The sequence below is a fragment of the Felis catus genome, chromosome C2, assembly GCF_018350175.1.
Source record: "Felis catus isolate Fca126 chromosome C2, F.catus_Fca126_mat1.0, whole genome shotgun sequence".
In the NCBI taxonomy this organism is placed as follows: domain Eukaryota; kingdom Metazoa; phylum Chordata; class Mammalia; order Carnivora; family Felidae; genus Felis; species Felis catus.
Window position 1 is genome coordinate 140,328,100 of NC_058376.1, and position 17,907 is coordinate 140,346,006.

General features: G+C 41.7%; 1 protein-coding gene across 11 annotated transcripts in view; it reads right to left on the bottom strand.

The window, feature by feature from the left end:
• Window positions 1-17,907, bottom strand: part of THRB (thyroid hormone receptor beta) — a 391,572-nt gene that overhangs the window by 75,465 nt on the left and 298,200 nt on the right. For 10 of the 11 annotated variants that reach the window (XM_045037689.1, XM_023260616.2, XM_023260618.2 and 7 more), the window contains one exon: window positions 2,649-2,909. The exons of the other annotated variant lie outside the window; for it this stretch is intronic. In XM_045037689.1, the coding sequence (XP_044893624.1) occupies window positions 2,649-2,909 (261 nt within the window). The remainder of the gene's footprint in view (window positions 1-2,648; window positions 2,910-17,907) is intronic. 11 annotated transcript variants of the gene reach the window in all.

Genomic DNA, 17,907 nt, shown 5'->3' on the forward strand with positions numbered 1-17,907 from the left:
CTGGCCTCACAGGTGCCTCCCTAAATAGAGTTGTCCACTGTGAATGAGTAAAATTCACTTTATATGGTTCATGGGCCATGACAACATTGGGCTTCCTGTGGCATTTTCATGCTCAGCCAAGCCATTGACTCATGTTCATGCCAAGGTGAACCCTGCTGGTTACTGTAGAAACTACCAGAGATTTTTCCTTAGTTGTTTTCCTTTTTTTTTTTTTATTTCTTATTTTTTATTTTTATTTTTTTATTTTTTAATATGAAATTTATTGTCAAATTGGTTTCCATACAACACCCAGTGCTCATCCCAACAGGTGCCCTCCTCAATGCCCATCGCCCACCCTCCCCTCCCTCCCACTCCCCATCAACCCTCAGTTTATTCTCAGTTTTTAAGAGTCTCTTATGGTTTGGCTCCCTCCCTCTCTAACTTTTTTTTTTTCCTTCCCCTCCCCCATGGTCTTCTGTTAAGTTTGTCAGGATCTACATAAGAGTGAAAAACATATGATATCTGTCTTTCTCTATATGACTTATTTCACTTAGCATAACACTTTCCAGTTCCATCCACGTTGCTAGTAGCTGTTTTCCTTTTAATACTAGAATCTTGAGGAAGGACTTTAATGTAATAATTTAATTATATTTTCTTATTAAATAGTTCTCTGACTTTCAGCAAAGGAGAGCTTAATGAATGCAAAATGGGTTATCAACTCTAATCCCCCCGATACGTCATGCCTTACCCCACACTCATCTGTCCTATTCTCCTTCTCCATACCTTACTAGGCACACAGTGGAGCACAAGGAATTTATGTGATTTAATGGTGCATAGCTAATAATACTGATCACAGTAATAATGATAGCTGCCATTTAGAGAGCACTTATGAGAGGTACTATGCTAAATGCTTAAATATATTATCTTATTTAATTCTATCAACAATCACATAAACTTGCTCAAGGACAGAGCGGAAGGGCTAGGATTCTAGCCCAAACTTGTGACTTTAACCACTGTACCATAGTTACCGCCTTGGATCCAAATAGAGACTGTTTCCTTTTGCTTTTAAGGTATAACTACAAACTGAAAACTACAGTATTGGGAACTCTGGGTACCCAAGGCCAAGATTTGTCAATGATGGAGACATAGATGGAGCCTATGAATGAATAAATGAGTGACTGACTGAATGAATGAGTATGGGTACCAACTGTGAATGAATCAAATTAGTTTGTGAGGTTCTTAGATGACGAGGATACTACAATTTCATGTTGGCATTTCACTGTAAACCAAGGAGTGACATGGTTTTGATGCCAGCTCATAAATTCTGAAGACACACTCTGGTTGCAAATTCTAAGACTAAATCTCAATTGTGTCTCAAACAAATTTGTGTGCCCATGCACACACACAGACACACATTCTTGTCCTATATGCTCTTTCAGAAAAACCTTATTTTGTTCTTTTTCTAAATACCCATTCAGTTTCTCAAATCCCCAAATAATAGAGAGGCAGTTCAAACACAAATCTTCCCATTCAGAACATGTATAGTTTTGACTACACTCAAATCAGAGCTCATACCACTATTTTATTATTCTTAGATAATTCTATTTTCAGTTGAAACAATGTACACACTCAACTTCCCAGGTCAACTGGTAGTTCTAAGGAGATTATCATGTGTTCTCTGAGAAGCTAAAAGACCAGCCGTTTTTTGATAGAATGATCATGTGTTTATCTTCAAGTTAAAACGGTATGTGAAAGTCTTTCATGGCTCATATAGAAAAGACTTTACAGACTTTTATTAATATATCTTGCTGAGTGATTGCCAGATTTCCAAACACACAATCTAAGACTTAGTCATGAGTCAAAGTCCTTAAAGAAGAACCAAAAAGATCTTTTCTCCCCCTACATGCTAAATTGAAAAAGAATGGAAAGTCACATGAACGTGGACATTTAAAAGCACAAATGAATTTACAAAGCACACATTTTGGGGAGCCCTAAGACAATAAAGCGATCAGCACAAAGACATCTGTCAGGGTGGAGGCAACCTGAGGTAAAGACCAGTTAAATCTAATGCAATCAGGAACTTAAGGCCAGTTTAACACTTTTTTTATGAGGTGACAACCTCCTAACACCATAATCTTGCCTTTCAGGAAGATGACACAAGGATTTAATGAGTAAAAGAAAACAACTTAAAACCTCTCTTTTGAGCATGAATTGTCTATTTGGGTTAAAGGTAGTCTTTGAGATCCCATTAGCCATTGGGAAAAGAAACACACACACACACACACACACACACACACACACACACACACACACACTCGCGTATCAAAGGCAAGTAGTTATAGAATGATAGCAATGTCTATTTCTACTCAGATTCAAAAGCAGAGTTAAAGCCAAAGCTAACAACCCATCTGCTAATTAGAGAAATAAAAATGTCTTCTCCTCAAGTGTCCAACACAACATGAAACTGAAATTAACTGCTTTCCTTTGGGACTCATTTATTTATGTCCAAAAGAAGATTTGGGGATAAAGAAACCCTGCAACGGAACAGTTGGGGAAAACACATGGACACTGTGCATTGGAAAAAATGGAGCTGAGCACACATTTACAACAGAGATTTTTTTCTGCTTGTTGAAGAAACACTTGGTAGGGTCTAATAAAAATCAGGTTACCTTTACATTTCTTCTCTTCTGTTTGGAAGGTCTGGGCACTTGGGACACTCTGATCATTCACATCGTCATGGTCCAGATGGAATATTGAGCTAGTCCAAGTGGCCTGGATGAGATGTGGTGATGTCTGTTCATTTTTCAATGCGCTGCGCCTCTCCGCATGGCTCTTCCTATGTAGGCAGGCTTCAGACATTCCTACTAGCTTCCAGTCGTGTTCTCGGTCTGGACAGTGCTTTGGTTTGTCCCAGGCTGGAAGGCCATTTTCTGGAGGGTTGAAAAACACGAGATGACGAGCTGTTGGCATTGTCAAGATTTTGTTGAGATGCAGTTTTGGAAGGCAAGTTGTTTCTCAATTCTTTGGGGCTGACAGTATTCACATGCACCTCCACTTGACGGCAGTGATAAGATGCAGAATTTGTCAGCCTTGGGCATTTAGCCACCGCAGTTGGATTGCCTGTCGGAGTAATCAACACATTCCCCCTTATTTTTAGTGCCTAGAAAGACATTAGTTCCTCCATGGAAAGGCTGTGCTTTCGCCAGCCAGGCTTCCACAGCAATAGCCCAAGAGCAAGTTTACGCCAATTTATGTTACTGCTTAGACGATCGTTTGAGGTCTTGAGGGTCAGGGCTGGCCATGTACACTTTTCAGATCCTTAGGACATAAAACATCCAGGATTCAGCCTTGTTTGACTTTGGTTTCATCACAGGCTGACCTGAGGGGCACCCTTGTTACTTAAGTGGGACATGCTCACGTGGTTCCTCAAAGAGTGACAACTCGGTCCTCCCTACCACCTTCTTCCCTAACAGCCTGATAAAAGGGACTGGATCTTCAAATGGATATTTGTAAATGTAGTCCCAAATAGGTAATGAGATCCAATGAAGGAAAGCAGACAGTGCTTTAGTTGTGGGGCCGATTAGCAGCCCTAATGATAGAATAAGCTCCGATCTCTTTGGTTGAAGCAGAGGCAGTGAATTACTTATGTATATGGTGTTGTTCTTCCTATTTAATTTATAGGGACTTGAAAATCTACCCTCTAGAAAATAGGAAGAAGTGGAATAACATAATGAAAACTTTCTCATACTGATCTTCCCCGGTGGCAAACTTTACCTCCTTGAATATCTTTACTGTACATGGATATAAGGTAGTGAAAATGAACAGGCTAATGTATGTATTTGTATATACAAAAAATTAAAAAACAAAATCCATCTGGTTATCCATATTTCTAGAAATTCTTAGGCTACTGTCAAAATGAGAAAAATACAATATAGAGTTATACTTTTAAATTGATCATATACAGTGATTGAAAGACTGTAATTTATAAGTGAATTTTCTTTTATGCAGAAATTACCAAAGGAGCAAAGATATCCATATTAGAGAGAAGAGTCCATCCTGATCTGTGCATAGTATTGGGAGGTTTTTTTTTTTTTAATGTTTATTTATTTATTTATTTATTTAAAAAAATTTTTTTTTCAACGTTTATTTATTTTTGGGACAGAGAGAGACAGAGCATGAATGGGGGAGGGGCAGAGAGAGGGAGACACAGAATCGGAAACAGGCTCCAGGCTCTGAGCCATCAGCCCAGAGCCCGACGCGGGGCTCGAACTCGCGGACCGCAAGATCGTGACCTGGCTGAAGTCGGACGCTTAACCGACTGCGCCACCCAGGCGCCCCAATGTTTATTTATTTTTGAGATACAGAGAGGGAGACAGAGTGTGAGCAGGGGAAGGGCAGAGAGAGAGGGAGACACAGAATCCGAAGCAAGCTCCAGGCTCTGAGCTGTCAGCACAGAGCCTGACACGGGGCTCGAACTCACAGACCGCGAGATCATGGCCTGAGCCAAAGTCGGACATTTAACCCACTGAGGCTCCCCAGCATTGGGAGTATTAAGTAAGCTGCCTTTCTAACATTTAAAACGACTTTTAAATTATTTAACGCAAGGGTTAAAAATGCTTTAGGTTTTCGTAAGCACCCTCTCTAAAGGACTAAACGTCTTCAGTTGTTGTTAGTTAGGATGGTTTCTCTAAAAGTGTGACCTACTCTCAGTCACTTTGGAGGCCACATTTACCCTGTGAGATTTCAAGTTACTATGTGGAAATTCTAACACACGTACACTCTCTTTCTACTCCAGGAGGCGACTGTGAACATTGACAACAAATAATCAACACATGATTTCTTTGTCACAGTAAATGGAAATGCTGTGGCTTGAAATAACAAGGCCAGTAAGCAATAAGTCCTTGCAAAAAAAAAAAAAAAAAAATTCTACTGTGACAGCTTTTGGATACAACATTTGATCTTATTCAGAGAAGAGCCCTGAAAATTCACTGCATGCAAACGGCCGTGCTAGGCATTGTGTGAGGTCATGAGTCCTTTCTCTTTGGAGATTACGCGGCCTTATTCAATGCATGGTGAATCAAGAAATCTGGACTCAACCACAGCCAGCTACTGTGCAATTACAGGTACCTATTCTCACTATCCATTAAAAGAAAACAACAGATTAAAATCGTGAGAGATTGTATTGCATTCAAATTAAACATATCTATGTAGAATCCATTCAAGTTTATTATCTGCGAGGGTTTGAGGTTTTCATGAGCTAAATATAAAGCTACTGAATGCAAGGGTTAATTCTGGGCCTAAAGAGATTGATTTTATTTCTACATACATAAAAAGGCTTCTGACCAATGCATGTTTCTATATGTCTTCTTTGTTTTCAGGGACTCTCTAAATCCTTGGTAAATTGCATCCTGTAAACCTCCATGTTAAGTAATGCTAAAGTTATCACACTATTTTGTAAAGCCTCCAACATTTGATTTTTCTGCAGAAATTCTTAAAATTTGGTATCAATTTCCCTGATCAAACAGAAATTAAGAAATTCAGCCAAAGTGAGTAGTTACTGCTCCCTAGTGAAAGGAGCTAGTGACCACGCTTGGATGAGAGATGCTGAAAGGGACTCCACCCAAGGGGACATTCCTCCTTAAGCACAGCCTATTAAAGCTTGCTCAGCGTGTCCCCTGGGCCAGCAAGAGCAGGGATTTCTTCTAAGCAAGGGAGGTTATGTTTGGGGTGAGGCAAGGGATAAGATTGCCATCCATTTTCCTCAGAAAAGAAGTTGAGATGGTTGGGGGAAAGGGCTTCATTCATGGGAGGCATTTACGGGCTCGTAAATTACTGTCTGTAATTTCATTCATGATAATGATATTCAGCCACTTAATTGGCAAGTTTATTGGTTGGGGCACCTGCTGGGAAACCTGGGGACTGAGAACTCTTGGTTGGGTCATGGGAAAATTTGAGAGGATTCTATTTAAGGAGTATTCTTGATTCTTATCCTTCCATGAACAGGGCAACACATACAAGTCCTATTCCATTCCAAAGGAGGGATAAGATACCCACTACACCGAGCTCCTTAAATTCTGCCCATAAGTTACCTCACGTGTGTTTGCTTGGCAGTGCTGGTGTTCAGGGGTACCCTGCTATTTCTATGTCTAATGCTCGTATCCTTTGGTTCCCCCCAAACTCAAATCAATGAGCCGTATCTTCGTAGAGGGACTGAAATAGCAACAGATTAAGTCAACCATTCTCAAACCTTAGCGAGTGACAATCACCTGAGGCACTACTAAAGAACACAGAAGACCAGGCCTATTGAAGCGGGATGGGGCCAGGGCGTTTGTTTATTTACTAAGTTCTCCAGATGATTCTGACACCCAAAAGAGTTTGAGATCCACAGAGTTCAGAAAACTGAAGGCAGGAAAACAAATTACTGGCAGGTTCCAGGTAAGGACATAGTCTCCATCTCACACTCTGATGTTTTTACACAGCCTTGAAGTAAATTTGCTTTATAATTAAACAATTCATCAACTGTTTTGGGATCAGCTGTGTGAAGCTTTAAAAGTCAGATGTTATGAAAATATTCTCAGTGCCATAATCATCAGGGAAATGCAAATCAAAAGCACAATGAGATATCACCTCACACTTGTCAGAAGGGCTAGAATCAAAAACACAAGAAACAATAAGTGTTGGTGTGGATGTGGAGAAATAGGAACCCTGGGGCACCACTGGTGAGAATTTAAATTGGTGCAGCCACTGTGGAAAACAATATGGAGACTCCTCCAAAATTTAAAAATAGAACTACCCTATGATTCTCTAATTCCACTACTGGGTACTTACCAAACAAAACAAAAACACTGATTTAAAAAGATATATGTATAATATATGACTTACAATAGGCAAGGTAGGGAAGTAACGTAAGTGTTCATTGATAGATGAATGGATAAAGAGGTGCTGTATACACACACACACACACACACACACACACACACAGAAAAATTACACAACCATAAAAAAAGGATGAGATGTTGCCATTTGCAACAACGTAGATGGACCTAAAGAGTATTATGCTAAGTGAAATAAATCAGACTGAGAAAGAAATCCTATCTGATTTCACTTATATGTAGGTAAAATCTAAAAAACAAAATGAATGAACAAACAAAAAGCAGAAGCAGATAGATAAATACAAAGAACGAACTGATGGTTGCCAGAGGAGAGGAGGGTACAGGGTGGGTCAAATGGGTGAAGGGAAGTGGGAGACACAGGCTTCCAGATATGAATGAATAAGTCATGGGGATAAAAGGTACAGCACAGGGAATACAGTCAATGGTATAATAATAACGTATGGTGACAGATGGTAGCTACCTGTGGTGAGCACAGCATATTGTATAAACTTGTAAAATCACTATTTGTACACCTGAAACTAATGTAACATTGTGTGTCAACTATATTTCAATAAAAGGTCAGATATTAATTGGATATTATCTTATAGATGGTGGGTGCAGATGTAAATAAGTATTCCCCTAAAAAGTCTGTTGCTCTGGGCATTAATTATCTGGGACATGATGTGAACAATAGTAGCAATACACTAAAAATTTTTTAATGTTTATTTATTTTTGAGAGAGAGAGAGAGCAAGCAGGGGAGGGGCAGAGAGAAAGGGGGACAGAAGATCCAAAGCAGGCTCTCTGCTGTTAGCAGAGAGCCCAATGTGGGGTTCGAACCCACAAACCATCAGGTCATGACCTGAGCTGAAGTCAGATGCTTAATCAACTGAGCCACTCAGCTGCCCCAAAATACATTTAAAAAAATTTTTTTTTGTTAATGTTTTTACTTATTTTTGAGACAGAGACAGAGCATGAGCAGGGGAGGGGCAGAGAGAGAGAGAGAGGGAGACACAGAATCCAAAGCAGGCTCCAGGCTCTGAGCTGTCAGCACAGAGCCTGACGTGGGGCTCAAACTCACAGACTGTGAGATCATGACCTGAGCTGAAGTCGGACGCTTAACCGACTGAGCCACCCAGGAGCCCCACATTTTTTTTAAAGGAGGATTCTAGGAATGACCATATCTTGTTATTCACATGCAGTGTGAATCCTTTGCTCTTTAATGGATTCTAGCTAATACCTGGCTTTCAATACTTCATATTCTAGACATCAAGACAATTAACCAATTTCATTTATCCAAGAAGAATTGGAGAAAATAAGTAGATAGGAGCATGTGAACTGCTACTAAAATAACCTGGCACACATTGGCCTGTGTTTCTCAAGAGCGTATAGATCGAGTGGCTGAATTTGTGTTAGATGTCTACAATGCTTGTGACTTTGAATGACACAACACCAGTCTAAAAAGTTATTTTGTAAAAAGAAACAAACCTAAATCTCATTAATATAACTACCTACAGCCTATCTCAGGAAATTTCATTAAATAGGATTGGAAATAAATCTGTCCATCAAAAAAGGGAGAATTACATGGAAATATTCAAGTATTTCAGGACACAAAATCAAGCTGATACATTAGAAAAGCACTAAGGCAAAGGAAATAGGATTATGACAACGTGGTCAGTGAGGGTCAGCTGAGTAGGCTGGGATTTCATGGCACTCATTATAAGAGTGTTTAGTTTGCATTAAAGGCCATCAGTATTAGGCATTGAGACCCCAACCCATACTCTGTGGTAGGGGAATGTGTATACAGTGTGCTTTGCAAACCCAGGCAGTGTGTTGGATTATCACGTATAGCTCAGGATATTAAGTATGATGTCTCCAATTTCCATTCTAATTTTTTACTCGAGCTCATTAAGTTTTAGCTTTGCCTAATTCTCATACTATGTACATATCAACTGACTTTTATTTGTGGAGTCTGGTAGAACAGGAGACTAATGTTTGGCTGAGCATTTACTAAGGGCCAAGTATGGAACTAGACATTCTTACTCATCTTCATGAGCATGCAGGGAGGTACACAGTGACACTGCTTGATTTAAGAGGCACGTTACATTCAGAGAAGCACTTCATCTGCTCTTTCATACCTTTGTGCTGTTAACAGATAATACTATCATTATTTGCCTTAGTTTGATGAGTAGCCATTAACTTATTAATAGTTATCATTTTTTTAATAGGAGTAATTTATTTTATTTCAAAAAAATTTTTTTTGAGAGAGAGGACACGAGAGAGGAGCAGAGAGAGGGAGAAAGAGAATCCCATGAAGAGCAGAGAGAGGGAGAGAAGGTGGGGCTCACACGAAATGGGGCTTGAACTCACTAAGTGGAGCTTGAACTTACGAACTGTGAGATCATGACCTGAGCTGAAGTCAGATGCTTTACCCACTGAGCCACCCAGGTACCCTAATAGTTGTCATTTTATTCTTTCAAAGTTCTTTATCAACTATGTTTATTATTCAATTTTCTCAGTTACTCATTTTAATTTTTTTTAATGTTTTTTTAATTTATTTTTGAGAGAGAGAGAGCAAGAGTTGAGGAGGGGCAGAGAGAGAGGAGACACAGAATCTGAAGCAGGCTCCAGGCTCTGAGTTGTCAGCACACAGCCCAACATGGGGCTTGAACCCACGGACCCCAAGATCATGACCTGAGCTGAAGTCAGATGCTTAACTGACTGAGCCACCCAGGCGTCCCTCAGTTACTTATTTATATTCACAACTGGTCTGCCTGCTTTCATTCTAAGCCACCTACAGCCCACTGTTCACAGAGCAGGCAGAGTGAGCTTTCAAAAATATATGTTACTACAGCCAGAAAGACTCCAAGAGATTTACCCTTGTCTATCCCACCGAGTTTCTCCCCTGTGGCGTTGGCCCCTTGCCTTTTGTCTTCTGGCCGTGTGGGCTTTTTCTAACATGTGATGCTTGCTCCCACCACAGAGTCAGCTCCTTAATCCTGGAGTGCCCTTTCCAACTCCATACATCACCTCCTCTTGATGTATTGAGAACAATTACTGGATCACCAACCCCTGCCCCTTTTACGTGAAGGTTGGATTTTCCCTTTTAAAGAACCTATCAGGGTTGCATTTCTCAAGGAAGATAATAGAAAGTAAAACCTAATGGTTTGGGGGTGTCTGGGTGGTTCAGTTTGTTAAGAATCTGACTCTTGATCTCAGCTCAGGTCATGATCTCATGGTTAGTGAGCTCGAGCCCCACATGGGACTCTGCACTGATGGCCTAGAGCTTGCTTGGGATTCTGTCTCTCCCTCTCTCTGCCCCTCCCCCACTCTTTCTCAAAACAAACAAACAAACAAACAAACAAAACCCTAACGGTTGGATCCCCATATCGACCTGGAGGCGACTCTGTTTTAGTGAACAGAGGAGAGAGGGAAGTTGGAAATCTGAGTCCCACTCTTCTAGTGGCTGAAGGGTCCAATTTTGGAAATCACTGCCACTTTCTAAGCCTCAGTTCTTTCCATTTGTAAACTGACCATATAATGTTGCTCATAGGATTTGATCTGTTCTCAGCCTTCAAAGCCTAGATCTACTTAGGTTTTCTTGAACCATCCCATCCACCCTCCAAACTTCATTAACACTTTCCATGTATCTTTCTCTGTCCATGTGCTACTTCATAACTCATGATTTATGGGGAAATAGGTTCTACTTACATAAATTGGTTAGAAAGAAGCTTAGGGCGGAAAGCTGTGACCACGGGGCAAAAGCGCCCGAGGTTAGCTAGCCAGATAGTGTAATGGAATCACGAGTATCTTGTTATATCACCTACAGGAACTTACTTTCCATCTGACGCCAATGTACTCTTGTATTTTGATCACAAACTCCACCTGCCCCCCCTTTGGTTCTTCAACACACAAGTTAATAATTACTATCTGATTGTTTTCTCCACGTTCACGTGCGTAAGATCTTGTGTTCTTCACGTTCACCACGTGGGTAATATCTTGTGAGCTCAATAAATATGGAGATGAAAGGGCAGTTCGGGCTCTTGTCTCCTCCGGGATGTTAGCGTTTTTTTTTATACTGAATTCTCTGTTTTCTTGCTGGCCAAAGCGAAAACTCCAGACTCATAGTCTGGGACGATGATTTAATCATTTCCTTTTTTAAAAGAATTTGTTGAACACGGTGCCTAGCACGATGCCTTAACTACCATCCCAACAATCTGGTAGCTTTGCAAAGAGAAAACGATTTCCTAGGCACAGACTTCTTGCCTGTTTTCTTCTCTAAGTCACTGCTAAGTCCCAAGGAGGACTCAAAACTACGAAAACAACTTCAATGTAGATTTTCTGCTGCCAATACTGTCTTCTCCAGACTGCTGAGAAAATGAAAACTGTCTTGCTTTTCAGCGGTGGGGTGCTTGGGTGGCTCAGTCGGTTAAGCGTCTGACTTCGGCTCAGGTCACGATCTTACAGTTTGTGGGTTTGAGCCCTGCATCGGGCTCCGCTGACCGTTCAGAGCCTGGAGCGCGCTTCAGATTCTGTCTGTTTCTCCCTCACTCACGTTCTGTCTCTCTCTTTCTCTCAAAAATGTAAAAAAAAAAAAAAGTTGGTTTTTAGAAGCGGGGTTTAATAGTGGTTAAGAATCTGCACTCTGCTGATTAAGGTTCAAATTCTGGCTTTGGCATTTATCAGCCGTGTGACTTTGGGCCAATTGCTCTACCTTTTGGATCTCTCTTGAATGTCTATATAATCCTTGTCTGTCTCTCCTCCGTAAGGCAAGAACTTACCATGTTTTCCCTGTATTACGTCAAAGGGATCCGTACTTCCCCTCCCCCCTCTATTGGACTCCGATCAACTTCTTCATCTCTCAGCTCCTACAGCACCAAGCACAGTGCTTTAACACGACAGGACCTGAATGAATATTATTTGGAAATAATCTAATAGAGACAGGTCCAGATACTTCAGAAGCCTAACAGAGCACACAAAGACTTGATTCTATCCGGGGATCTTCTGCACTGAGCCATCACGCGCTCTGTGTGAGAGCTAGTCAGCCAGAGCTGGTTCGCATCAATGTTCTGCAACAAAAGGTAGCTTGGCCATAATCAGATGCGTGTCAGCCTTTGATTCATTCTGTGCACGGAGAAGACAGAAAGGGAATCTAGACTCTGCTTGTCCCGGTCCTCAGACTGGGTGAACTTCCTGTTTTTACTTTGGACTTTGCTTAAGACAGGTGTAGCTTGTTTGCTGCCCAGACAAGTGTCTGGTGGAGAGCTTCACAAGGGACACCAGAGCACGGCTGCAGGTGTCAGTGCTATCTTATCAGGACCTCTGACCTAGGACTATCATCTCATAATCTGGGGTGGGTGGGCCAGTTACCAGAGGGCAGGCTGCTGGCTTGTTTGCCAGTGTCCTTGGATCCATCTAGGGTGGCTTTGCTTGGCCTGGAAATCTCAACGAGTAGCCTAAGCTGTAGTGCCTGGCTCACCGCTTTTTATGAAGGGCTTTGGGGGCAGTGCTTCGTCAGCCGAATCTGTAAGACTTGTGTATTTGGAGTATTTGGGCAAGGGAGGGAGATTTCCCCGAATTGAGAGAAAAGTCAAATTGTTGGTTTTTTTTTTCTCTGAATTTTTAATGCCTATTTTTGAAGGAGACAGAGTGAGTGGGGGAGGGGCAGAGAGACACACACACACACACACACACACACACACACACACACACACACACACACAGAATCCGAAGCAAGCTCCGAGCTTTGAGCTGTCAGCACAGAGCCCGACATAGGGCTCAAACTCCCAAACCGCAAGATCGTGACCTGAGCCGAAGTCGGATGCTCAACCGACTGAGCTACCCAGGTGCCTCCAAATTGTTGACAGTTTTTAAGGGAAATTCACCATTACTGCTTTCAAGAATTGTGAGGAAAGGGCTACATGACTGCTGAGTCTCATTAGGAAACTGGGTGAGAATCCCTCGGCATTGGTGTTATGATTACACGAGCTAACGAGCTAACGTGTGTACAAGGTCTACCATTGAGCAGAAATATAATCAGTTTTTGAAGTGTTGCCTTCCTGTTTTACACTGATAACTACAGAGAACAAGTCCATAATTCTCAGTGGGTGGGAAGGAACCTGGAGGCTCCATTCTCCTCCCTCCTTTTCTTAACCCACAAAAACATTATAAGTCATCCCCTTCCCCTCCTCTGGGACTGCTATTCCAGTCAGTGGTGAGTTCCTCTTCCTTTGAAAAACATTTGTTACTTGTTCTAGTAACGTGTAATCATGTGTTGCTTCTGAGATCCCTCGGTGCATGTTAGCATTCCCAGTATGAGGAATGGCTCTTGACATTGTGACCAGCTATCCTTTGGTATTCTCCACAACTTATACCTGCAAAATGGAGTGGAATATTCTGGTCATTGTAGGACACGTGGGGGCATGGGTAACAGCTTGCGGGATAGTTTCCAGGCCACTGGCTTCTACAGGAATTGTGACTAAGGAGGATTAGAAAGGGAGGAAACCACATTTATTATCTATGGGGTACTTTATGTGTATGATAATAGTCATAAAATTCACTGAGGACTTACTCTATGCCGGGCTACGAGAGTAGGCACCACAAATAAAAATTAGCTGAGCACCTATGTGCCAGGTAGCATTTCAAGCATTTTTCCTACAGTATCTAACTTGCATTCCGATGTGGAGAGATGGGTATTGTCTGCCACGTTAACCAATGAGGAAATAAGCGTGGAGGGAAGTTACCAGATTCCTGTGCTTCTATTCCGAAGGCATTATAGTAATGCAATTATGAGTTCACTTGTTTAGACTGATGAGATCCTTGATAGTGGGGACCATGGCTTGTTTGATTTGTGCCCCAACCTGTAGCACGGGGCCTGGCACATTAATGAATGCTCATTACCTTGTGTGGAATTGAACTAAACTCATCCGCTCTCTATGGCTCCCTCCTGCTCCTCCACAGGCCAGTGGGGAATACGAAATGAGAGAATCCTTCTCCCCTTTGTGCTTTCTCACCCTCCTCCTGCTTAGCTAAGTGCTATTTCTCATTATCTTTTCTTGATCCCTAGACTGTTTCTTCAGAACTTCTCTTCCTTCACTTCCACCCTTTCCAAGTGCTAGGTGTCTATGGATATTTCAAGTTCTGGAGCAGAGGTCAGAAGGGAAAGACTCTGGGGTTTAAGACAATGATGACCTTTCACTTATACTTTCTTTGAAAAATTTTTAAAGGAAGTGAAATGTTAACATTGTATTTATGCATGTATAGAATGAAAGACACAGGACCATGAAATGTGCTCAAATATTCCACCTAGGTTGTACTCAATCTGGACAATATCTGGTGCTTCACTCCTGAAACTTTATAAATGAGGATCTGCTGAGGCTGTTGCTTAGCCTTTGGTTACATGAAATGCATCCTCAGGAATATCATCTTGTAGGCAAAGTCTTGCAAAATCAGGCTCTTTGTTCAGATAGGCTGCCTTCCATTGCTATATGGTTTTGTCTTTCATTTACGGAGCACCTGCCTATTGATTTTTCTTTGTGTTGAGACTGGACTTCTCTGCCCCTGTGTGCAGGTGAATTGAAGTTTGCTATCACCGTGGGTTTCTCGTGTTTCATTGGCAGGGATTCTCAGTCCATTAAGTGAGTGAGATCTGGGAGCTGCTAAGAGAGAAACAAATCTTTTTCTTATCTGGCTGCTTCTGCTTCTCCAGTTTTCCTGTATATTTCATTAGGCCATCATTATCCAAATGAAAAACAATCATCATAGCTATAGAAACCTCACATAGTTATTCTGAAACCAGAAACTACAATGATAACCTCTTGATAATGAGTTAAAACCATTAAATTTTTTTTAAAGTGTGCTTAGAACCTTTTAAATGGGGTTCACATTAATCCACTTGGAAGTTTAGCTGAAACCAAGTTAAAAACAGCACAACAAAACGAGGTGTGTTCAAAGACCACAGTGGAATCTCCACGTGAAGTTTAACCGCATGGAAACGTGTCAGCGGCCATCTCAATTATTTAACCACATAGGAACAAGCCGCCCTCTGGAGCACTGGCCAGAGGCCCTAGAGACTTGGAAGGTACTTTCCAGAGGACATAGTGGAATCCTCCCCTAGGAACGGTCATTTGATTTTTTTCCATAATTCATCCTGGATTTAATCAGAATCCTCAGGTCGGATGACTTAAACTTTGAGGTGTAATTACTCTAAAGGCTACAGAGATTCCATTTAGGATATTAGAAAAGCTACAGCTGTTGCAAAAACATTCCTATTAAAGAGCCACAAACGCACATAAAAGGGAACAGATGTTTACTGCCAGGATTAGATTTCCCCTGTATGAAAGTTCGGATCATAATGTTTATTCTCGTTGCCAGTCCGAACCCACATTGCTGAAAAAAACATAAGGTAGTCCGTAAGGCTGTCCCCATTTTATGTTTCCAAACTCGAAATACCCCTTCCCAGGGTAGGAAATACCCGTGAATCCTTTCTAACTTTGCAAGCTAGGGCCGGGGTATAATTTGTGGATAAAGAACAAACCGAGATTTACAATTTCTCAAATAAAAAGGTAAAATGTGTCTCTTGGGTAATCAGCAAAATAGATGCTGGGGTTAAATAAAGTAGAATAACACATAGAGCTATGGATCCATCCTTCTCTGGGTTTTCATAGAATCTATCATTGTCCATATTTCTCTGTGAAAATAAGCAACTAGGATCGAGATCAATGTAGACCTTTCCCTTATTTAGGGGGAAGCATTTCAACCTGGAGAACTTTGGTTTTCCCTTTTGTTCAGGGATAGAGGCCCTGCCGTGGCACTTGGCCCTTCCTTACTCTTGGTTATGCTAGCAGGCGAGATGTTTTAGATAGTGAGGACTCCTTGAAAGCAGATGCTTTGGGGATGTTTTCAGGCTCTCTGACCACTGTTAAATTCTTAAATCCGTTTCATTAAATGGGCCCCAGTGGTATGACACAACTCTGCAGGGTACCTAATGTTCCCTGGGAGGGTCTGGCGGAGCACCTGTTCTTCCTGAGTGGAAATGGAGGGGAGAATTAAATGGCTTTCTACCTGCCTGTCTTGTGGAAGATAATTTAGCACTGCAGATGGGTCAAACCGCTTGGTGCAATCTGTTCTACAATGTTTTTTTTTTTTTTTTTTTTCTACAGTGCAGGAAAACCAAGAGAAGTGGGTGGGATTTCTAATGTCTTCCTCACACCTTTTTGGTTTTTCTTAAGCTTTTCAGTTGCTTAAAATAGGGCTGGAGAGGGTGTGGGGCAATGAGGGTCTGCAGGCCCGCCCCTCTCCAGCCTGTGTGCCCCCAGTGAGGGCCACGTGTGCCGCCACGACCCTTCCGTCCTCAGGTGGCTTGTGAATATCTCTAAGTGTGACCGAGGATCACACCGCATCTGCATCGCTCAGGAGCTCGTTAGAAATGTGGGATTCTGGCCCCAGAATTGATGAATCAGAATCTGCATATTAACAAGATCCTCGTGCGATTCCCAACCACACTGAGGTTTGAGACGCTCTGTTTTAGGGGCACAGTCCCCATGTAAAGTACACAGAATTTGTTAAATGTGTGGTTACCCAATTTAAACTTTGGCAAGACTTAATATTTACTATGTAGAGATAAGGTTTCCTATTCACGAATCAGAGGGGGAAGATCTATTTGGTTACAGGTTAGGGAAATTAAAGGGAAGTGTGTCTAATGTCTTTATTTCCTAAATGGTTAGTTGGTAAATGTAGTACATGAGGTGGAAAAATCCAGACACCAAGATTCCCAGTTATAATTTCACCTTTGTCAGGTTTCTTTTCTAGAGACCGCCAACAAAATAATAAAAGTAATAGCTAACCTATACGCCGGGCACCTCTTCTGAGAATTTTACATTTATTCTTTAACTCGAGGAGATAAAAATATCCTCTTTTTTCAGGTGAGGAAACTGGGGCACAGAGAGGTTAAACAACTTGCCCAAGGTCACACAGTCGTAAAGGATAAAAGTCAGGATCCACACCCAGCCAGCAGGCCTAGCTGACTCAGCCACACTTCCACCTGTTTATGGCAAGCCAGCACCAAATGCTTTAGATGATCACCACAGGCCAAAGAACTCAATTCTGTCCACTAAAATATACACAGAAGTGTGAAATAAACTAAAGCTCAGACTTGTTCAAGGTCCCCCAAATGGGGGAAGAACAAGGATGGGTCTTCTTATTCTTCCTCCCATGATCTTTTAGTTGAAAACATGTTTTTAAGTATACAACAATGATTTATTGCTCAATCTCCATGCTGTTTTGAATTCTGACATTTTCACTCTATACCTCAACCATTAAGAGCTGTTTTTCTAATTAAAAAAATTTTTTTTCCAGTAAATCTACCAAATAAGAGACAGCTGTGCACTAAAGGGATTCTGTTTCTCTTGCTGCTGCTGACTGTTCAAAAAGTTCGTGTTTATGATGCTGTGGGCTGTTCCTCCAAGTGGCCAAAAAACATAGAAGGCAAAAACCAAGCAACCAACCAAGCGAAATGACCAAGATAAGGAAGAATTGGTTTGTTTCCTAGCTGCCCGTCTGGAAAGCTAAAAGGCCACCAAATAACTGAGAACTGACAAAAGGATAATTTCACTTTGAGTTTATGGTCTTGAGCGCTAACCCTGGGAGAAGGCCTGCTACATGCCAGGGGAAGGTACATGCTGTGTTTGATTTACTCCTTACAGTGATGCAGTGGGGGAGCTGGGGTTTATCAGCCCCGTTTCACAGATGAGGAATCTGTGGCTGAGAGAACTAAAGATGTTGCCCGCAGTTACAGAACGCGAATGGAAGCTGTACTCATAACCTCGATGCTACATTCCACAGGTAAGGCCAGTACAGGCCAGAGAAGTATGAACCTTGGCCCACAGTCACAAAGCTGTGCCTGCAATCCTGCTCAGGATGGGCCAAGCTGGCCTGATGACAGGTGAGAAATCCTATGGAATTACTGTGGACCTTCATCTCTTAGCGTGAATATTCCTTCGAGAGAGGTTCATCTGCTTTAGGAAACGAAATCTTTCCTCAAAAAGGATGGAGCCAAAA